This window comes from Panthera onca, chromosome B3, assembly GCF_046562875.1.
Source record: "Panthera onca isolate mPanOnc1 chromosome B3, mPanOnc1 haplotype 2, whole genome shotgun sequence".
NCBI classification, from domain to species: Eukaryota; Metazoa; Chordata; class Mammalia; order Carnivora; family Felidae; genus Panthera; species Panthera onca.
In genome coordinates this window covers 65,490,013-65,512,972 of record NC_138344.1, presented here as the reverse complement: position 1 = coordinate 65,512,972, position 22,960 = coordinate 65,490,013, and the positions used below count along the sequence as shown (strand labels likewise).

At 46.6% G+C, this 22,960-nt stretch overlaps 1 protein-coding gene and 1 long non-coding RNA gene across 11 annotated transcripts in view; one reads left to right on the top strand and one right to left on the bottom strand.

Moving 5' to 3' along the window:
* The window catches only part of MEIS2 (Meis homeobox 2), a 209,310-nt gene extending 198,288 nt beyond the window's left edge, over window positions 1-11,022 (bottom strand). For 4 of the 8 annotated variants that reach the window (XM_081795891.1, XM_078448462.1, XM_081795892.1 and 1 more), the window contains exons 1-6: window positions 9,896-11,022; window positions 8,423-8,655; window positions 6,715-6,856; window positions 5,954-6,004; window positions 4,926-4,976; window positions 3,954-4,103 (exon numbers count right to left, since the gene is read on the bottom strand). In XM_081795891.1, the coding sequence (XP_081652017.1) occupies window positions 3,954-4,103; window positions 4,926-4,976; window positions 5,954-6,004; window positions 6,715-6,856; window positions 8,423-8,655; window positions 9,896-9,907 (639 nt within the window). In that variant the 5' untranslated portion in view covers window positions 9,908-11,022. Of the gene's footprint in view, window positions 1-3,953; window positions 4,104-4,925; window positions 4,977-5,953; window positions 6,005-6,714; window positions 6,857-8,422; window positions 8,656-9,332; window positions 9,449-9,633; window positions 9,683-9,895 lie in introns of those variants that run through there. The other 4 variants (XM_078448464.1, XM_078448469.1, XM_078448467.1 and 1 more) reach the window with 3 other exon arrangements.
* LOC144616683 (uncharacterized) lies at window positions 9,770-20,062 on the top strand. Of its 3 annotated transcripts, none has more exons than XR_013556246.2 (3): window positions 9,770-9,870; window positions 13,204-13,270; window positions 19,225-20,062. It is a non-coding gene; the product is annotated as an uncharacterized LOC144616683 (long non-coding RNA). The 3 variants fall into 3 exon arrangements; XR_013556247.2 differs by having other exon boundaries at window positions 9,782-9,870; window positions 13,207-13,270; XR_013556248.2 differs by lacking the exon at window positions 9,770-9,870 and adding an exon at window positions 11,225-11,345.
* The last annotated feature ends 2,898 nt before the right edge of the window (window positions 20,063-22,960 follow it).

The window sequence follows — 22,960 nt, the reverse complement described above, 5'->3', positions numbered from 1 at the left end:
AATGGACCTTGGCCCAGAGAATGTATTTCAAACAGATATGTTTCATTTATCTAATGCTGATCTAAAGATATGTAATATCTTTCAACGTAAACTTAAAGAAAGATTTTATTAGCCTGCACTGGATCTAAAGACTTGATCTAAAATTATGTAAAGTAGAAAATGTGGAGATCACCTATTATTTAGAAACACTACAGACCAGGAAAAGCATGAATTTTCCATAACAGTTTTCAAGTTGAAAGTTTTGTCTTTTTTTAAAAGAATTTGTTTCTTGATATGTTTATTTTAAACATAATAAATTTGGATGCCTGGGAAACTTAACATGAATTGCAGCTGAAATATAGAGTTCCATTTCCTTTCACTATCTTATTTACTTTTTCCCATTATTCCAAAGAATACTCTAACAGTTGTTCCCTACCTATAATTATTACTATTACGTTTAATAAGAAAATAAGATAAACTATACTAGAATATAAAAACGCAAGCATTCATTATGAATTTATTAAAAACAACAAAACAGGAGCCAATGTTGCAAATTTTATCTTCTGTTTAATTCCAAATTTCCTTTTATCATTATGCCCATCATGTAAGCCTCGATAATAAATGAACGAATTCAGTATCTTTAACGGATGTAATGTACAAAAGGTTAAGACATTATGGTTGTCTTTTTATCAACGTTACATCAGATTATTCACATAAAATTACAGAATGTGAGATCAGCATGACAACAGCCTGATACACTGTGGAATCGTATATAAAACCCATTCCTAAAAGTCTGCCAAAAATAATTGCTTTCAAGGTATTTGTAGCAAGTACTTTCATTCAGTTTTATTTTCAAATTTTTTAATAAGAAAATAGAAGTCTAGGTTGGCACCTAATATTTTGTTCCTGACGCTTGTCCCTCTGCTTTCTACTACACAGAATTACACACTTATTCTTTCTTTTCTCTCTTTCACTCTCTCTCTCCTTGCCTGATCCTTCCTTAAACACACACACACACACACACACACACACACACACAATGCAGCTTGATACCGCTTAATAAGTATAGAGGTGTATGTGTTTTGGGGTGTCAAACAGCTGTCACAAACTGTCACCTCCACAAGAGAAACCTTGGCACACAACAAATTAAACTACACTTCTTTTTTAGCTGTCATTATTCATAGCCAATAAGTTGAAATGCTCTCGGCATTTCATGTGCAAATAAAACCATGAGGAAGCGCAGTAGATCAGAATAGTGGGCCAACAGATAAAACAGAGAAAACAACACGCTGTCTCAGTCCTTCTGAAGTGGCTCATCATCACCCCTGCACCAGCATGCACCAAATGAGATCCAGCCTGGGGCAATGTATTAAATATGCATATCAAAGCAAATGAAAAAATAAACCTGGAGATTCAAATTGGACACATTTACATGCTGAAAATGTTCCCCTCATACCACTTTTCAGGTAGTAGTTCTACGGTATTTTCCCTTTTCTTGCTGGTGGGGGGTTAAGGGAGAGCGCGCTGGCAGGAGAGGCAGAAACTAAGAGAATTCACTTTGTAGGCGGATGCCTGCTAATGAATACAATCAATTTACCTATGGCACAAAAATATCAAAAAATGGTGAAAACTCTCCAAGGTTTTCTCTCACCTCCCGCATAAAATTCCAGTCGGTAGCAAACGTCGCCATTTCCCACTCGGTGTGCTGGTGGAACAAATTATTGCTTCCTTTCAAAACAAATAGCAGGGGGCTAAAGTAAAAATGTTATAGTTCAGATCTCTAGGAAATAGAAGGCTTTAAATTATGATGCCCAATGAGGTGGCAAGCCCTCGTGGGTTCAAAATAAATCAGTTGTCATCTTTATTTGATTGGGGGCCTGAAAGAGGAGCAACAAATGTTACCGTTGACTCTTTTATCCAAAGATGATGATTGTTAAATTATTAAAGCACTATCCTCTTAGGTACCACTGACTACTTGAGTGTAATTTAAATATTACAATAGTTTCATAAACTGGAACTGTCGATCAGCCAATCCTCTAAACAGCCTAGTTTATCTTATCTCTTCTGTGTAAACATCAGCATGTTCTAGTTCCATACATCGAAAACAGTTGCCAAGAAGCTATTCCAGAGACTCAAGTAGTCGAGACCCCCAGAAATGTCACGAGAGAAACGTTTTGGGCTGCAGATAACTGTGAACCTCTCATTCTACAAATCAGGTAACTATATCCTTCTCATTCCCCCAATACTGCAGAATGCATATGAACTGAGAAAGAGGAAGCTATGAAAATAAGCAAATGACGACAACAACAAATATTTCTAAGGTGGTGTCTCGCCTTATAGACAACAGCCACACGTCATAATGCCACATATCAGCAAGTAAACTTTCCGTAGCTGCTTGCTGCACCCTTTTGATTTTCGTTAATATACTCAAATACAAAAGAGCCCCCCAAAGTTCCCCCATTGTGATGGGAAAAGCCAAGAGTAAAGACAGGCACAGGAACTTTCAATGTCATAGCATTTATTCTGTCTCAGAACTAGACAACCAGGACTGAGGTTTTCTTTTTCTTTCTTTTCTTTCTTTCTTTCTTTCTTTCTTTCTTTCTTTCTTTCTTTCTTTCCTTTTGTTCTTAGGCTGGATTTCCATACAGTACAAAGGCTAATAATTAAAATGTATGCCTGTATATTTTCAAAACTTTTTGGGGGGAGGTAGGGGAAAGGTAAAGAATCTCACAGAAGGTTTACTCTCCAGGCCTCTCAACCCATTCCTCTTAATAACCAAGAATGGGGTGGGGGTGGGGGGGGGTGGACAGTTGTGGTAATGGTACAAACTGCCTTCAAGCCTCAAAGCTGTTTAACTCCACAACATGCTAAATTAGTATTTCAGCCAGCCAGTTATTAGACTATAGCCTATATCACTTAGGTTGTAAGCTCAATTGAATATAATCTATAGACACCCTGTCCCCCACCCCAGGCTTGAGTTCCTATAAATAAACTGCTGTTCACACCCACTCTTTAACCTCGCCACTCTTGCCTTTCCTACCAGCTGCAATCTTTCTTCTCTTTGCTTCTTTTTCAAATTTTCAGTCTCACTACATATGCTTTTTTTTCCTTTTTTTTTTTTTTTTTTTTAAAGCATCAGGCTCCCTAGATCGGTTCCAAAATAGGATTAAAAACAGAGAATAGAAAGAAATCTCCCCTCCTAGACTGACATACACAGTCACTCCTTACTATACTCTGTCTTCATTCACCAACTGTTTAAGTGTTAAAATTCAACCACTAACCTATGGTTACTCAATCGCAATTCCCTTCAGCTTTCTGTAATACATTGTTAATAACTGTTTCATCAAAGTTACTGTCTTTTATTATAAAGATGCTTCAGGCACTTGGCAATAAGTCCATATACTGACAATAAGTTTCTATAGAGCAAAAGCTCAGAGAATTGTAATGTGTTCACTCCTTCTTTCCTTTTTAATGCAATGCAAGATTGTCAATAATTCTCAGGATTGTCATCTCTGTGAGGGACTGGGAAGTTGGCCCTCCCTCCCCAATTCTCTCTTGTCCTTCAGTGCTCTCTCCCCCACCCTGTCCATCTAGCCGACTTGCCTCTGGGTCCCTGCCGCACTGATTACACAGAGTTGGGAAAGCAGAAAAGGCAGCAGTCACCATATCAAACAGACAATTTGCTAACACTCAAGTCACCAAATCCAGGAAACTTTACACATTAAGAGCACAAATCACTCTATCAACTCCCTGGTTTCTTTGGTTCTCCACATAAATAAGGAAGGGGGGCAGCAAAGGGCAAAGGAAGATGAAAGGTGTGGCAGAGGTGGTGAGAAAGGGAGAAAAGACCCCCAAAGAGACCAAATCCCTTAACAAGAAAACCAAGTTTGAGCTTAGCTAAATGTTACAACAACTTTTTTAAAAATGCTATGCCCAGTAGTCTCAAAAGAATGCCAAAGGGCTCTCAGACTTACATGGTCAGCGAGATTTGTAGAGGAGCCTGAAAGTTCTTCGTGATCTGACTTGGAGCTGCCGTCCCTTTCATCAATGACAAGGTCGATGGGCATTTTCCCCTTCAAACAGCTAATGTACCGATGGCAGAAGTTATCACACAGTTCGTGGACCTAAAGGGAGGGTCATGGTGGAAGGTTCAGCTCATGTTGTTGTTGTTGTTATTGTTTTGTTTCATTTTTAAAGGGAAAAAAATCAGGATGCAGGGTTACATTTGGAAAGAGCAACAGTGCAACCTCTTCCAAACTAACTCTAATTAATGGGTGTAATACTTGAAGGCGAGGAAACAATAGAGCAATTGTTGCAACAGATATTATTCTCGGGAGACTTCCCTGAGCAACAAGTCACAATAAAGGGAGTAGAAACAAGACTGGAAATAACTGGGTTCAGACTGGGAGTCCGGAGGTGGGGTTGGGAGGGGGGATCCAATCTGATGATAACATCAAAATGTTAGAACGCTGGAACTGGGAACAGCATTGGCATTTGCGATTCAACAAGCTAAGAGTTTCATATGTTTCCAGGGGAAAGTGACTGAGCTGGAGAGCAATGTGAAGACAGCCCAGCGAGGATGATTTCCCCCTGCGTGTACCTAATGCGCGCTCTGGTCTGAGGGTGAGCTAAGCTAATAGAGACGCAAGCAGGCTGAATGTCCAGTAACACAAATGGTTTGCTGCATTTCAAAATAATCCTGAATGCCTAGGGAAAAAGACAGGGCGCGGGGGGGGGGGGGGGTGGCGCACAGCAGAGCTGTCCTAATTCACCCATCCTCTGAGCCCTTGGGTTGAGGAGCAGTTTGAAGGAAGGACATAGTAACAAGTTGCTCAAAACCTCCAGGTGCTCAGTGCCTCAGCCTGGAGATTTGGCAGAAGACATCCCGACTCAACGGAGAGAGGGAAGTGGCTAAATCAAAGTAGGGAGTGTCATTCCCTGCTTACCTTTTCTAACTCCAAGAGATGAAACCTTAGTACTTGTATTGCTTGGATCATCTGAAAGAAAAGTTTGGAGTGTGGAGTTAGGGCTCTGTGACTCAAAGCCCTGAGTGGGGGGTGGTGGGGGAATTGAGCTGGGGACAAGAAACAGGCAAGTGGCCAGGCAAAACCCACACATCAAGAAATCATCAGAAAAACCAAGTGATTACTGATCATCTCTGCCTCATTGGCCACGGGTAGGAATCTGACTCAACCTGAGCCGAGGCGTCTAATATCTTTGCCCCCTGTGTTCACTGAGCTATTTGGAAGGACTGCTTTCCTAGGGCCAGGCCTTCCTTCTCCGCCTGAGTCTATAACCATCCCCTCTTTCGACCTCAGGCCAAATTAAAAAAAAAAAAAAAAAAAAAAAAAAGCTTCGGAGAGAGAAAGCTTTTTACAGCACACCCAGCAAAACCCGTCCTTACTAAAGAAGGAAATACTCAAGATGAATGGTGAGGCAGGGCCTTTGAGAGCGGATTTAAGTACTTTTAATATTGAAATTGTGCAAATTAGCAAAAGAATCGCACCTAAAAGTGGCCTGCGCGGGCCTGCCCCAGGACCCCCCCCCCACACACACACACACCTCCCAACTCCCCGCCCGCCCTCCGCTGGGCCAGCGGTTACTTCCTTCGGGTTAGCTGCTGGGGGCTCGGCTGCCTACCCCGGCAAAGAGAGGAAATAACTCACTTCTCGAAGCCTCACTCCCGGGCCGAGACCCGGGACTCATCCACTGCTCACACTCGGGGCGCTGTGTCCCCGCCTGCTGCTCGCTGGCCTCTGCTCTCCCCTACAACCACCCCTCACCCCTTACCTCCCCTCTTCCTTTCAGGGGCTCAAAACTGGTCCCTTCCCCCTCACCACCCCCCTCCCCCCGTCGCTTTGGAGCCTCAAAACAGGGTTCTGCTCCAACTCCCTGGAGCTCCAGGGGAAAGTGGGTGCTTCCAGGCAAGGAAAGGGGCCCAGGCTGGGGAAAGGGAAGAAACCGTGAGCCTTACCAAATTGTCCAGCTCTGGGTTTGAGGAAAAAAGTGGCTTTTCCGCACGAACCTGGAAGAAGCAGGGAAAGTCAACATGAATTACCAGCCCAACTTGAAAGAAGGAAATCCCTGTCACGGACTAAATTGCATGAGTGGGGAAGGTGGAGAGTCAGCGGCCGCGAAGAGGAGAGAGGCTTTGGTAAAACACAGGACACAAACTAGTGCCTTAAAATAGTGCGGTTGCTTGAAAAAGTACTGGGCCTCCTGCTCCTAGCCCCATTAAGGGGTACCCGGAAATGCTGAGCTGCAGCTGGAAATTCAGGGCCCTGCTCCAGGCCCGAGTACCCTCTTATTCAGCCCTCTAAGGGACAGTGGCTCTCAGCCTTCCTCACCTTACTGCCCGCACTGACCACTCCACCAGGCGCCCAGCTTCCTCCCCTCCCAGGCACTCTCGGGTTCCTCACCACCCCTATCCCCAATTCTTGTTCTAGTAGCTGCAGGCGGGGAAAAGGCCAAGCCCCAGATTAGGAGCAGGTCAACTTTAATTCGAGGGTCGAGCCCCTGTATTCCTGGCTGGGGGGAAAAACAAACACCCATATTTATCTCCGCTTCCAGTTCGCCTCCAGGCTCAGGGATGGGGAGGAGGCGTAGCTCTCGGACTGGGCCAGAGGAACAGATCGGGTGTCCCTGCCTTTTCCTCCTCTTTCATGTAAAGCTCTGAGGAAAGGGGAGGGGGTGGTGAGGGTCTGCAGGAGGGTGAGTGGGTCAAGAAGGCTGGACCTGCTTGGCGAAGACCGCGATGTCCTCGTTGAAGGAGTCGGAGGAGCAGACGTCTCCGCCGGCCACTCCGGGTTCCCGGGGAGTGCAGGTCGCCAGCTCGCACTTCTCAAAGACCAGAGCTAACAGAGGAAACAACGGGTGCCTAACGGGCAGCGCCACGCAGAGACACACACACGGAGACGGGGTGCAGAGGGGAAGGAGCGAGAACTGTAATCAACAAGTTTGGAGGGTTCGGATTCCTTCTTTCATAAAACAAGCACGCATCACACTTTACAAGCCTTCCTCAGTCAGCCGAGCCTGGGCCAGAAACAGAAAGGAAAAACGGCCTGGCCCTTTCCCTCAGCTCAGGAGTCCCTCAGGTCTGGTGGGAGAAGCCCCTGGCCACTGCAGCCCACCGAGTAAGAAGAGCCTCAGTGGGAAATAATGAAACATCCGAGCAGCTCAGGCAGTCTGGAGCCCGGAGCTGATCCAGACCCAATCCCCATACTACAGAGGCCGCAGAACCAACCCCATTCCCAGCCCTGACCTCTCAAGAATGGAACACTACGGGTTTTTTTTTTTTTAATTGCTTTAGCTCTGCACATTAATGGTCATTTCGAAGGAGGCCGAAGGCTTCACCCACATAGACGCCCGAAGTGGCATTTCCTAAATCTAAATCGGAGAGGGTCCTCTTCTAACCTCTCTACCCCCTTGCCTTATAAACTTGTTTGCTCTACTTCTAGTAAAGCCCGGGCGTGGGGGCCAAAATAATAGGAATGTTAAACGCCGAGGAGCTTCCTTCCAAAGACCACATTTCTCCAGCAGGCAAAAACAAATAAATCGAGTGTTAAAACTTGGAAGCGTGCGTGCGCGTCTGCCCTTTGTGTTCCTCCGGGCGGTTTAGCTCCACTTCGGGATGCTTGCGGCCTCTGGCTTCAGGCTCCGTGGCCGTTGACCAGCCGTCCCCTCCCCTCGGCAAACCGCCGCCTTCCCCACCTACTCTCAACTGGGAGAGCCCGAGAGGTACACTTTTGTACCGGGCACCGCCATCCCTGTCCGAATTCTCTCAGGATATAAAACGCGGAATTTCCAGCCATCTCCCTCACTCCTCCTAAGAGCAGCTCTGTGCAAGCAGCAGTCCCTTCCACCCCGCTGCACTTCAAGGTCTACCCCCTTTATTTACAGAGAATTAAGAAGTGGGTGATTAGGACTTCCTGGCCGACAGAAGCAGCCCTGATCCCAGCTCAAGCTGCATTTAGTGACTCCCAGACTCTCGGTAGGAAACAGAAGAGGGGGGAAAAAAACAACAAAGTTGCTCCTCATCGGCAGGAAACTTTCTCCTTCGTCAAGGCCTCAGTTAGGGGGCCTGGAAGGACCAGCTCTGCGTCCCTTGGCCAGGAATCCCGTCCTTGGGGAGAAGGCCCTGGCAAGATTCTCAGGACTCAGTCACTCTGGGTTGTGGGGTCCGGAGTGACTGGGCTATGGGGGTGGAAGAGGCTTTATCTTTCGGGGATTTACACTTCAGGCGAAGAAGAGCAGGCCCCCTTCTCTGTCCTTTCTGAAGGCAAGCGGTCCCCCCCCCCCGCCCGCCCCCACAGCCCCCCCCCCCCCCCCCCGCAGAAACAACTCCCCACTTAGCCGACCATCCCCTCAACCCCCACAGAGACGAACACACACTCGCACTCACAAACAGTATGCTGGGTCGGGAGGGGGGGGGCGGTTGGTTTACCCATAGATCGCGTCCTTGTCCCGCTTCAAGGCGTCGTTGACAGCGGATCCCATGCTGGCCGGCATGACATTGGGGTGCGGGGCGTGCGCGCCGTAGTGCTGCGTGGCGTGGAGCGGCGGCCCGTGGTTCAGGTGGTGAACCGGAGGGATCGGCCGCGGCGCGTGAGGGTCTCCGTACATGGAAGCAGGCACCCCTACTCCGTCCATCCCGCCGTAATGGGGCAGCTCATCGTACTGTCGGAACCCGGCAAAGGGGAGGGGGGCGCAGGAGGTGAGGGAGAGCCAAGGGGGAATAGAAAAAGAAGATGGGAGAAGAGAGCCGGGAGAGGAGTGGGGAAGGAATAGAGGAAGGGTGGAGGGAGAAAGACGAAGGGCAGCGGGGGCAGGCAGGAGAGAAAGAAAGAGAGAGAGAGAGAGAGAGAGAGAGAGAGAGAGAGAGAGAGAAATAAAAACAAAGTCAGAAAGGAGAAAAGTACCGAGCACGAGTTGAACGCACAGAAACCAAACCAGCCGAAACAACGAGTTGAAAGTTGCGGGGGAAATGTTTTTAAATTTTAAAATGAAAAAGTATGAACCAAGAGCAGCGTTTAGAGCAGGGAGAGGGGGCAGTGAGGCCAGGGACCGAGGGGGCGCCGGGAGGTCCCGCTCGGGCCAGAGGCAGCAGAACCATAGCGAGCCAACCGAGGGAGAAGTGGAGTTAGTGTGAGAAGGAAGCCCCGGATCCCACCCCTAACCCCCCTTCGCCTCCTCCCGAGGATCCAATAAATCAAAAGGCGAAATGAAACAAAATAAAGAGAAGAAAAACGCTAATAATCAGGAGGAGAACGCCGAGGACGAGGGAAGACTGGGGCCAGTGCCTCCCCGGGGGCAGGGAGCGGAGGGGAGGGGGGGGGGAATAACGTGAAAGTTACCAGAAACATTATTTAGCAGCGGATTCCCTGCGTCCTTGTCAATTTCAGAGACAAAACAAGCAGCCCAGGCTAGTCTAGGCGGCGGCGCAGCGGCTGCGGCAGCGCGGCCCCAGCGGCGGCCCCGGCGGCGGCGGCGGCTCCTACGCAGCCCGTGCCCGCCCCGAGCCGCGGGAGCAGCGGCGGCAGCGGCGCAGCAGCGGCAGCGGCGGCAGCAGGAGAACCGGGGGAATCGCGCTGCTGGGGTAAAAGCTGGAGCGAGGCGAAAGCGTGTAACAATTGCACACGCACACACACCACTCACACGCACTCGCCGCCCGCCCGCTCGCACAGCGCTGGAACACGCGCGCCCAGACACGCACACACGCACGCACACACACTCGCACACACGCAGAGGCACGGGGGGGAAAAGCCGATGAATAATTTTGCTGCTATTTTTTTAAATACTGGCCGCCATCATCAAGCAGCGAGCAGCAGCAGCAGCGTTGAAGGGAGAGGAGGCATCGGGACAGGCCCCTCTTAAGAGAGGATTTATATCTAGGTAAGTGTTGGAGATTTAAACCTACCCTTTGCGCCATCAGTCTGCGCTCCAATAAACTCCTGGATGTGTCGTATATTTAATATCCCAGTCCGGATAAGAAAGTGATCTAGGCTGAAGATTCCTTTTTTTTTTTTTTTTCCAAACCAAAAAGACTTCTCCCAATTCTCCAATATGTTATTTTTAGGGGGGGAAAAAAAAGCCCAGGCAAGACAACGAAGAGTTTTTTTTTTTTTTCTGTGATATTTCTTCTTTTTCTCTTTTTTCCTCTTCTTCCTCCTCCTCCTGATCTTCCTCCTCCTCCTCCTCCTCCACCTCCTCCTCCTCCCCCCTCCCCTCCTCCTCCTCTTCGGTCCTCCTTTCCCCCTCTTTCTCTTCTCTTCCCCTCAGTTGAAAAAAAAAAAAAAAGAAAGAAAAGAAAAAGAAGAAAAAGAAGAAAAAAAAATTGTCAAGCCCCCGAACTGAAGGTTACGAGCGGCCCGTCAGCAGCCCACATGTAACCGAACTGTCGTGTTTCATGGCTTTTTGCCACTCCAGCTGTCAATCAAAGCCCGGAATGTCAAGGTAGTGAATGAATGATGGTTGATGATGATGAAGAGGAGGAATCTTTCAGACCCGTTTTTTTTCTTCCAGTAAAACTCCGCGAGGGGTTTCTGCTTCTTGAATTTTTTCCTCCCCCCTCCCCCCCTCTTTTAGCTTGGCCCCCGCGGTATCTATGATATGATCCTCTCTCTTTAAAGTATCGTTCAAAGAAAGCAGAGGGGAAAAATCAAGAAAAAAATTGAATAGTTTGCAAAAATTGGACTTCCTCCCCCCCTTTCCTGGTAGGTATTTTGTCTCTCCCTCTCTCTCTTTCTCGCTCGCTCGCTCTCACTCGCGCTCGCTCTCTCGCGCTCGCTCTCTCGCGCTCTCTTTCTCTCTCTGGGAGATGAGTGAGTGTCAGTAGGTGTTGGCAGGTTGGCTGCTGCCTGGCTTATAGAAGAGCCTCAGTTTGGCGGCGCGGGTCGGCGGCGGGAGAACGAAATGACGGAACCCGGAAGTCGTGGTGGCCATAGCCCGTCGTACGGCGGAGACACATCCCGGGAGTGGGGAGCGGGAGCGAGGAGGAGCGCGCCGCGCCGAGCCTCTGATATGCAGCGAGTGCGATCGGACGGCCCCGGCTGGGGGGGCGGGGGAGGCGGGGGGTGGGGGGGAGGGGAGGCAGGAGCCTCGCGGACCCGAGCAAATCAGCGAGCCTGGTTCTCCTCGGGGACGGCCGGGTGGGGGGGGGGGCGGGTGGGGGGGGGGCAACCGAGCCGGAGGAAGAGGACTGTGTGTGTGTGTGTGTGTGTGTGTGTGTGTGTGTGTGTGTGAGTGTGAGAGAGAGAGAGAGAGAGCGCGCGCGCATGCGGGCGGGCGCGCGCGAGCGAGGAAAGAGGGAGAGAATGAAGAGGACAGGGAGAGCGCAGAGAGGAAAACTGCAGAAAACCACAGGGAAAGTACGGTACAGCCTCAGATCTTCTAAATTTTTTTTTTTTCAAACTTACTTCTAGTTCATTTTCCCATCACACCAGGCGCAAGCCTAACGGGGTCGTGTTGGGGACAATTGGAATGGCGATCTTGCTTTTGTTCCTTTTAATTCCGCGGGCCCCTATGCCTCTGCCAGCCGATTACTGCGCCCCTGAGGGCTTTCTGCTAAGATCCAGGGGCAGCTGGCTGTGCAAATCGTACCACTGCCGGCCTAGAGGTTTTTTTGTTTGTTTGTTTTTGTTTTTGTTATTTTTAAGTGGTACTTTCTTCCCTGTGCACATCCAGCGCCCTTGTCAACATTTATTTTTTTCAGGACAAGAAGAGATCAGCTTAACTCAGCACTGTCTCCAAGCGGTGCGGACAAGGGCCACCCTGGAGAGTCTCTGGGGGCCGCGATGGAATTGGGAGGGAGGAAGTGGGGAGGAGTCGTTTGGGTGTTTGATGTTGTCTGATGTCGCCAGGAGGGAGTGTGTGTGTGTGTGTGTGTGTGTGTGTGTGCGCGTGCGTGCGCGCGCGCCACTAGTGTGCGCTTCCGAAGTGGATCTCACTTAGAGCTGGGAAGCACCGGATAGAGAGGGAGGGAGAAAGATGCCATTCAAGGAGAATTGGCCGGTACTCCCTCCCAGCTTTGTTGTGGTCGCCCAGGGCGCAGAGGCCGGAGAGCGGTATCGCCAGCTAAAGGTTGTGTTAATTATACCGTACAATTTCGCGGGATCGGGAAGACCGGCCGACTACGAGAGAACTTTTCCAAAAAGGAAAAGGACGAGAGTTGGGGGCAGGGGGAGGAAGGTAACTATCCTACACTGTTTTGTGTAAAAAGTTAGTTCTGGCGGGTGTCTCACCCAATCCCCGGCAGGAGCTGCACCCAGCCTCACCTCGACGCCGCCGGTTTCACGGTGGCGGTGCGTCAATCACTCCGAGCCTCGAGCTGGGGGCGGAGTTATGGTCACCCTGCGCGCTCTGCGCAGCTGCCCCCTCCGCCCCCCCTGCTCCCGCCAGCCGTGCAGTCCGGCCCTGGTTGCTTCGAGCGCACCCTCTACCCAGCAACTCGCTCTTGTCCGATTCATGGTCCCTGGCTCAGGGAATCGAAAACAGACTGTTCCTCAACAGCCGACTCCCTCTCCAACTTTGAATTCATTCTGGATAGTAGAAAGTAGCATATCTTCCGCGCGCAATTTTGACCCGACTTCCCGGGGGATGGGAAGCACAGAGAAAAATAAAGCTGTGTGTGTGTGTGTGTGTGTGTGTGAGAGAGAGAGAGAGAGAGAGAGAGAGGCGCGCGGATGGGGTTGGAGGGGGGGCTTTACATCTTCTCTGCTTCACTGTAAGCTTTCGGGCAACACTCAACTGAGCTTAGATCGCAGCCTGCAGAGACTCCAAGCTAAGTCGGAGAAATTTGGCCCCGTTTTAATAGGGCTGGGGAATGAGCTCCGGAGGTCAATAAAGCCCTCCAAAAATGATGAATGATTGAGCACCTGTGATGATGATAGTGATTACCAGAGCAATTAAACAGTTTGATTAAATGAGCCATCATAACAATGATGTCTGCGGGAAATCGGCCCTCACATATAAAAATAGTGCGGTGGGGCTGTCAGAGGCGAGGGTAGCGCGACGCCAGGGAGCTGGGCTGTGGACCTCGGGTTATTTGCCGGGGTGACCACAGCAGGAGCCGGCCCGGCGCTCGGAGCTTCGGAGAAGAGAGTCTAGACCAGATTTTCAGCCACTTTTACGCCGGGCTTCAAGCCTGTATGATCCAACGGGTATGAAATCTGCAGGTTGTGGGGAGGGTCCGTCCCCCTCCACCTTTTCATTTTTTTTTTTCCCTAGAAGAACTCCAAGATTAAAAGCATCCTTCTTATTTGTTGCTGAGTTGCTCGTCGACATATAAGAAAAGGTGAGTAGAAAAGGAAAGAAGACAAAAAGAAAAAAAAAGTTGTCTTGCAGAATTTTGTTTCAAGCGGCAGTTATGAGAATTCAGTTTAGCCGGGGCGGGAAGGCTGAGAGAAAAATAACAATCTGGTCTCCGCCTGCGGAGGGTTTTCTACTAGAGATGTTGAAATTGCTGTTTCCGAGTTCCCCGTGCAGCGCCGCTGAGAAGTTCATAGTGATTTTTAGTTATTTTTCCAGTTGTTCGTATTTTCAATATTGTGTCCGTATTGTCGCCAATAGGGTTATTGTTGTTTTAAACAGCCTGTGTAGTAAGCGTCACTTCTCTTTTTAAAAAGAAACTCAATTTCCTTGATAAACGCTCCTTTTATAAAGATCAACTTGGAAACAAATCTCTACGTTGCCGAGTTTAAACACTGAAGGTTTCTACCTTATGCTGCCTTTACCACCACTTTTTTTTTTCATAATGATACTGTGAAGTGAGTTAGCATCCCCCACAGCCTTTATTTTGAAAAACTTCACGAGTATTAAGAAATATATAAGTTTCATACTTGGCAATGCATTCGGGTAAAAAACAATTCAGAGCGATTGCTGATTTCTGTATTTTCAAACAGTTGGTAGGCTAATAATGGGTTGATTATTCCGTGATAATCTTGGGTTTTACAAAAGAAAGAAGGCTGGAACTCGATTTTTCTTGTGTTTTAATCCTTTGGGCAAGGCAGAAGTCATTTTAACCCGAACTCCTTTCTTCCTTACTTTCTAATATTCTGTAACTTCTTTTGCATTGTATTGCATACATTAAAGCAAACTACAGGGATAATCTGGTTGATGTAGGAGGGAGATAGAAATAGGACATTTTAAGATAGAGTCAGAGGGAAAAAACAAAAACAAAAAACCACAATCATCTTTAACTCCGAAGACTTCAGTTTAGGAGTGCGAGTGTTAAAAATGAAGCCCGAATGGAGGAAAGTCTGCATGATTTTAAAATTCACTGATTGCCTAAGGAGAGAATCCCGAATTTCATGCGACTAAAGAGATTTCACTTACCTAGTTGCATTCATTTATGAAACTGTACGTGTAAAATAGCATCGCAGGGCAACAGATTACACACAAGATCAAGTTGGAGGTGATTCAGGGTGTCCGTTCTTGGTCATTCTGATGAATTCAGACTATTACTTTTAATCACCAACTTGCTGATGTTTTATTAACAGAGCTAAAAAGCATTTAAGAACTTCCTGATATCCCCCTACCTCCTTCAGTGTTGCCGGTCCGATAGAAGCGATTCCAAAGCAGTGGGGTACACACACTTTCTGATTTCTAGCCTGATAATTATGCTGCCGATGCTCCAGTCTCACTCAGCCTCTGCACCCCCACCCAGGCGGAGAGGCTCATCTGTTCTTCCACATTTGGGGTGAAGGGAAAGTAGGTGGGGCAGGCCCTGGAGACAGGCGCGAGATGGGGGTCGCAGGAGGCGGCGCACACCTCCGTCAACAGTCAGCTCCCTTTGCCCAGGCTGGAAATGGTTTTAACAGGCGGTAAAATTTCATCTTGCGGTGTCAAATTGGGGTCATTTTGGGGTTAGAGTTCTCAGTGTCCGAGAGGAGCTGTCCAGCTGCGTGGGGACTCATTAACTGCAAAAGATCTGTTTCAGTAAAAACAATTCAAAGACAATCAGAAGGCTAAAGACCCTCTACAAATCGCATTTTACAAGTGCCCCAGAACAAATATGGATGCTGAAACCTATTTCTTCAGAATCCAAAATCTGCTACTTAGCTCTGGAGTGGGGGTGGGGCACTGCATAAAAAAGAGGTGAAAGGGAGGGGACCTGATCTGGTGGGGGGGGGGGAGTGAATGGGAGGGGGGATGGGCCTCTCAAATTTAAGAGTCTAGTCTGTTTTTAATCACTTCTTTCTTATTGAAGCATCCCTAAGACTTCTGAGAACTCCTTCTTTTCTATTTTTCCTCTTCTTTTTTGACTCAACATGGAATGCTATTATAGGTAACATTTAAGATTTAAAAAGAATAATTGAATCCCAATACAGTTACTCAGTTTAAAGGGCACTAGCTTTATGGAGAGTACTTAATTTGAAATGAGCATTTATGAACCTAGACTCTATTTTAGGTGAATTGGCCCACCTTCCTTAAGAAGTCTGTGCTCCTGTTTGATCTTTTTTTTTTTTTTCCAGAAAGTTATAGGTCCTCAGCACAGATAACTTCAAATTCCTCAGAACTGTGAAGTCCAAAGTGTTAATCTGTGTATTAAAATCACTGGGTTTAAATCCTTTTTGTCTTCCTACAATAGTTAGAATAATTGACGGCTTGCTAGAGGAGCAAATAAATCCAACCTTAATCTTATTTGTAACTTTAATGTTTTGAATTGGGAGTATTTTGGGTTAAGCAGGTGTGTGTGTGTGTGTGTGTGTGTGTGTGTGTGTGTAGGTTCTGTTTTTCTGTTTGCTGGTATGGAAAAAAGATATCATTACTTTGATTTTAAAAATGTTTCAGTTAGAAGGAAAGTGCAATTTTAAATGAGAAGCTAGATGTGTGCGATGCTAGAGTTTTTAGAATAAAACAAAATCGATACTTTGAACTATTATTTGAAAGAAGTTTTCTTTCCTTCATTACTGACCTGAGCAAGTAAAGAGGATCATAGTATTTCATTCTTTGTCACTCTCTCTTTGGACTTCACCTCTGTCACTAGGTCTTCTCTCTCCATCTGTTTCACTGTTCTTTGAGGTCTGAACGCGACAGTGAATTTTTGTAGTCTAATTCTTTCTCCAAGCTTACCAAAGTCTTTATAAATTGTTATTCAGGATGTTTGATTGCAGCCCTGCAGAGGCAGCCTTGAGCCCAGCATCACTGGGACAAAGGCAGAGGGACTCTCTTCTGCTCCAGACCTGCTGGCTGACAGTTGGAATTTTTGATATATATTTTATTTGGCGGTTCCAATAATGTGTTTGCTTCTCCCTCCCCCATTCCCTTGCAGCCATCTATTACGTTAAAAATATCTCTTCTCTATAAACCTCAGCTCATCCTTGTGAACTGTTCTTGACCTTCCCAGCCATGTGCCAGCATCTCTGGAAGTTGGAGTAGGAAGAATTACACTTCCTTCCTTACCTGTTAACTTTGCTCACTGTCTTCCTAGTTGGGATCAAGAGATAGAAGGGGACCTTTTTTGTTTGTTTTTTTGGCTTTTCCTCACTTCGGCTTTCTACCATGTATTCCCCCACCCCCATTCATAACAAGAAAGTACTCCATAATTTATTGTCTTAACGAAGATATGGTAGAATCATTGTGCTTTCTTTCCTTTTACTCTATCTTATGTCTTATTTCTCCCAATTTTAGCTGCTTCACCATCTCGCAGAAGTAAAGTATTTCAATAAATAGCCCTCTAGCGCTATCTGGCGGGGCTCCAAACACGACGTGCGCTCCCTCGCTCTCGCAGTCTCTGGCTCCTTCCCGCGCTCTCTTCCTTCCTCCCTTCTTCTTTCTCTTTCTCTAGTTTCTTTGGCTTACTATCTTGATCCTATTCCTCTTCTTTCCTCCTGCTGCCCTTCTTCTAGCTCCAACCCCTACTCCCAGCGCAGATGGCTTGGAAAGATCCGGTCAGAGGCTGATACCCTCAGAACCAGGTGATGCTCCGGCAAAGGAGCTCTTATAGGGCTCCCACCTTCACCCAGTGTGGGTCACCCGCCACCTTTGTCTTTGATTAGCATGCGGGTGTTGCTGAAAATGTTGCTTGTGTCCCAGCGTCTCAGCTGGTAGTGGTTTGGAGGGGATTAAAACTGCATTTGTGAAGTTTGGAGGAAAGAAATCAGACACTGGAATCCTGACTAGTGGAGACCAGCTAAGTTTTAGGTCGGGAGGCCTAGGCTCAGTGTGAGTTTAAAGAAAGGGTCCCAGAACTTCTCAGGGAAGGGGATGGGGAGCAGCAGCTCTCGCCTGGACTTCGGAAGAACACTGGGCACTCATTCTTCACCCCCATCCCCAACACTTTCTCCTGCCTTCGGGATGCCTATATCATATAATGCGCTGCTCAAGTTTGTATCCTGGGCCTGTCCAAGATTTCTTTTTAAAAATGAGCTAGCTTTTCCAGCCCCCACCCCATGACCACACCAAATTTAAAGAGCAGTGGGAAAGAAAAGTGGGATGGAGAGAGAGCTCACTGGCGAGCCCACCGGGCAGAGAAGAGAAAGCCAACACAGAAACTGCAGGAACTCACGCTTGAGGATGCAGTACTCACCAACGTCCTCCCGCCTTTCTCGAAGAGATTTGTCTTATTTCTTATTGTGGTTTTGGTTATTTTTTTTTTTAAACAGTAGCCTATAAACTCTCAGCGGGGTGTGGGAAGCAATCAGAGGGGATAGGGGAGAAAGGAGAGATTCAACTTCAGCTGGATGCTTTAGATACTCTCTTTAAAATTCTTATTCTCCACCCCCCACCCCCAGACACACACCTCATTCTAAGCCTTAGAAAAATCTTCAGTTCTCCCTTTGAGCAAATCTCCCATGAAACTGAGGAAAGGATATGGGGCCTGGGGAAGATTTAGACTCACTCAACTTTCTTGCATTTTCTGAAATTTAGTTTTGACCTTGCAAAGTAAAAGTGAAAACCATATTCCACCCAGCGGCTACTTGAAATGAGGGGACCTCAGCCTGCAGTGTATGTGATCACCAAAGACCCCTTCCTAATTCTGAAATTCTGCCCCCTCCCCATAATCTCAAAAAATGGAATAGAAAGTAGGGTGTGTGTGTGACACAATCCTAGGTTTTGTTTCTCAAGATTTGCCTCCCCTCCAAGCCCCCCAACACCACAGGAAGAAACTGGTGTAATTAATTGAGGACTGTTATGAGGTCATCATTAGCTAAGGTGCAAATAATTGCAGCCCATTTTTACTTAAAATTGACCAGCCCCAGAGTGATAGATCGATTTGGAGTATAAAAATGATGTATCAAAACATCAATGTCGATTATTTGAAATATTGTAGTCGAATTTTTGTATTGCTTCATCGGTTAAGTGTCTGAAAGTGCAGTGTTCAAACATATATTTATGTTGTCAATACTGTCAGAACTGTCACTTTCACTATCCTGGATTTGTACTACATTTCGAATTTACTCATTTACATAAAATGCCCACCCTAGGATTCTCCCACCCCCATCCCATCTCTCTCTTTCCTCCCATCTCTGGAAAATCCGTGTCAGTTTCTTCAAAGGACTCAGTAATCTTTGCCTAAGCTAAAGTGTGCACTGCCTCTTTTACTCAATTTTCCACATCGGATTATATGTCTTTTTCACCATTTCTAACTTTCAAAGGGAGCCTTCCTCTTTCTTCCCAATTCTGCCTACTCCAGCCTTTTCTCCGAAATAGTATGTAGCATTTGGAAAGCTTCTGGTTTAAATATCCACATCTCAGCTCCAAATAAACCAGTTAGGTAGAAAAATGGAAAAACCGGACTTCAACGTACCTCCACAGCGCACTCGTGTAAACCGGGCTGTTGCCGGGCACACGTCCTCCCACGTGTCAGCGTCCATCATCAAATTACCTGGAAGACTGAAACCTTCCAGGGAAAATGAATTTGAAAACATAAATACGTTTTCTTTTACTTAGAAGCTGTGATAGGAGAAAAAGAAATAATACATATAAATGATCGGCACGCTTTACCTTTAAAAGCTTTTGAACTCAATCAAAAGACACAAGTTGGAAGCAGAATTGACAGTTTTAATTCTACCCATTTTCACCTGGCACGTCAGATCAGAGGCAATCATTTATTTTAGGGGGGGGGGCGGGTGTATGGGAAAGCCTGATGGAAAGCTCGAATCCACTGAAGTCTCTATCCTAAAAATCACAGAGAAATTATACACTTACTGAAACGCAAACATTCCATTGCTCCACACTTAGTCTAAACTAATTGAAATTTATAAATTCACATTCTGCCTAATTTTATGCTTTTTTATTTTCTAGGATTCCCTCCAAGTCTGATAGGAAAGACAGGGCCACTTCTGGATAAGCTGTAAGGATGCGTTTTCATTTCCACAACATTGAAGCACTTTTTATAAACCTTGTATTGTACTTAAATAAATCTATCTGGACATGAAGAGAAGTGACTCATACAACGATAGCTTGGCTTTGTGCTGTCAATCCTAGCATTAAAAAAAAAAAAAAAATCCAGAATCCTCCTGAGAAGCTTTTCCATATCCACTCATTTCTCAAAACAAACAAACAAACAACTAAAAACAAGAAAAACTAGAAAAGCAAAAGAAAGTTTACTGTATGCATCTGGGTGTCTTCTCGCGCATTTATAAATGTCTCCCAGCCCCGCTTGCTGTGTTGCCTCCCTCCTGCCACACACTCTAAGGCAGAGGCATCGAGGGATCGCCCCCAGAGAGTTGTGTTTACTTAGGTTTTTTTAATCTCTCCACCATGTATGACAAGTGTTACTTCAAGAAATTCATCAGCCTTCTACAGATACTTCCAGGTTTTGCTGTAATGATCTGCAGAAGAGAACTGCCATCACTTTCTCACATCCCAAGGTGTTGCAGGAACTCAGAGAAAGGGGAGAGTGGCTGAAACGCTTAATTACAGTGGGGGAGGGAGGAGCGCAAGGCGGGGACCGAGGGAGGAAGGAAAGGAGGAAGATCCTTTACCTAGCCTGTACCTGGAGAGAGCTCTGAATCCTCTCAGTGGAAATTTGGGAAAGGTATTGTTGCCTTTTTTTTTTTTTTTTTTTTTAATGCCTTTGGGGAGAAGTGATACCCTTGTGTAACAATTAGCTCAGACAATAAAAATAATTGGAAAATCAGTTGGAATTTCTGAGTTTTTAATTACGTTTAATTTTGTGCTAAGCCGTAAAATTACGAATGCCCCTCAATTAAACACTCTCCTCTTGTAAAGCGTTTAACAACAATTATTCCTTAATCAGTCTGAATGTGAGTCACAAATGATGCTTTTCCACATCAAAGGGACGTCCTTCGACGTTACCTTTTAGTCATAAGTAAGAGGATTAATTCCTATAATTAGAGGGATAAATATGTGCATAAATACATCTCTCACTCTCCTTAAATACACACACACACACACACACACACACACACACTTTCACTCTGCGTGAGACGTGGCCGGCTCTGGTAGGGTAAGGGTTTTTAATTGTCCTTTTTTGCCTGACATCCCTTTGCTGGCCGGCGAAAGCAACCAAGCAGACCTGGGAGCGAAGGACAGACCTCCACAGAGGTACGCATACACAGGTCAGGCAGGAGGTGCAAAGCGAGGGGGTCCCAAGGCCCCCACCAATTCCAACATGACCCTCCCAAGACAATAATCCACTCCGCACCCGTGCCCCTGTCCAATGCGGCAAGAGTTCTCTTCCTGTCGGTCCACTCGCCCAGAAGACCGGGGTCCCCGCCCTAAGCCGCACACCAGGTTGATTCTTCAGGCTACAAATAAAAATTGAGCATGACCTTTTAAAACTCCTGTGTGAGTATCTCATTTACCTAATGACTTTATGTCACCTAGGAAGAAGGTCAATTTCCTCTTAACCTTTCCCCTGCTGCTGCAGTAAGCATTCTTCCCTAATCAATGGTGGCTGGAATAATCAATTCCCATTTTATGATCGCTGACAAACTCAATCTCTGGGCAGGGTGTGAGCAGTGGGGCCGGGACAGAGGTCTCTCTGGGTACGCCCAGCTCCGCCCGGCGCCAAGGGAAGCCGCTCTCTCTTCCGTGGAGTTCAGAGACCTTGGCAAACCTCCCTCCCCCAACCGCCTTCGTGACTTCTGAGTTGTCACTAATCCGAACCTGATATTCACCAGAGCTCCTTCGGTCACCGACAACGCTCCCCGCTGCTGCTGGGCCTCCCACCTACCCCTCCTCAGCGTGTTTTCATTTCAAAGTCCGCTGGCTGGGATTGCCCTCGCCCAAACGGGGTGTGTGCGTGTTTCATTTATATTTAAAAAATTATTTTTGCCTTCATCAGCTTCGATCTCTCAGCCTTCACTCTTAGCCCGGTAACTTTGCATAAACAAAGCAACAACAGAAGCTCAGAGTGGGTGGATTCGTGTGGAAATGAAGTCAACTGGCAGAATGCTCTCTCTTTCTTTCTTACCTCCTTTCTTTTTTTTCCCTTCCTTCTCTCATTTTTCCTCCTCTCCTCTTACCTCCTTCCTTCTCCACCTCCCCTTCCCCCCACAACACCCATTTATCCTAAAAGATTCGTTTATTAGATGCCGCTTTACCTCTATTCCGATTTCCCCAGTCTGGGGAAACTACCAGGAAATTTACGGTATCAAAGTTAATTTAAAAGAGAATTTAGGGTAAGTTCACAGTTACTTATCTTTAAAAGGCCTACATAGGAGCCTAGTTCACCTCCCAATCTCTAATAAAGTAAAAGCTGACTTTGCCACACACAGGGCTTGTTTGAAAAGAGGGATCTCATAGCACTGGTTCAGCATATGACTCACTGGAATCTTTTCCCCCTCATTGTCCCAACCAGATTTTCACTTACTACCAAGTCCTGATGAAGCTGCTGCTGACTATCTGACAGTCTGAACACCTGCATAGCTAGGGTTCAAGTGGCATGAAAATCACTTTTCTTAGAAAAGATGGCCACAACCAGGTTTTTTTGAGATTTCTTATGACTACTCAGCTAGTTAAAACTGAGATCCAAACTGAACTTTTTCTCCTGAGAGTGTTCTCTCAAGGCCAGGTGATGGCCTCTGAAAAGGTAACTAAAATGCCCCTTCTCTTAACTCATAGCACCTCATGACTTCTGGGCAGTCTGCTAAAATTGGGAAGTTTGTCAAGTGACCAAAACAAAAATGTAACTATTCTACTTTAAAAAGTGGAATAAAGGATAGATCACCTACTCTGGTGTAAAAAAAAAAAAAAAAAAGAAAAGAAAGAAAAAGACATTTGAGTTCAAGGTGAGTCGTATCCAGGCCAAAACACTGTTTACTCAAGAACAGCTTTCTCACATCTGGTTAGCAGGACTGACCAATCTCGCACTCCAGCCTGCGTGAAACTGAAACTTCCACTCCTGCCTGGGGCTGAAGGTGCCAGAGTTCTGACCTCTGAGAGACCGTGAGGACCGGCCAGCTACAGGACTTGACCTGGGATGCAGCCAGGCCAGGTTCCCAATAGTTCACTTCCCTTCTTGCTTCATACCAGGAAGTACATTTGCAATGCTAGTTGAGTTAGATTCTGGGTTTAAATGGGTGTTGAGGACTGGTCAAGCCCTGAGTCACACTTCGTAATAGTCTGGCTTTTAGATTTGTTTCATATTCCCAATAACTGAACTACTGACTTTTTGGGACCATAACCTGTTTGTAGGTCAAGAAATGCTTGTACAGGAAGAGTTCCCCATTACTATGAGTCCTAAGTGGGACTTTTATTTCTATTTGACAAGGGAGTAGACAGATTGGGGATGGGTCCCCTGACCTCAGATAATTACTACAGTCTTCCCCCATAAGCAAAAAATTTTTTAAAGTTTATTTTGAGACAGAGAGCAAGCAGGGGAGGGGCAGAGATGGAGTGAAAGAGAATCCTAAGCAGGATTCTGCCAAGAGTGCAGATGCAGGGCTTGAACCCAGAAACTATAAGATCATGACCTAAAACAAAATCAAGAGTTGGATGCTTAACTGACTGAACTACCCAGGTGCTGCTCATCTTAAGCAAATTTAATTTTCATGCAAGGAGTAACTAACAA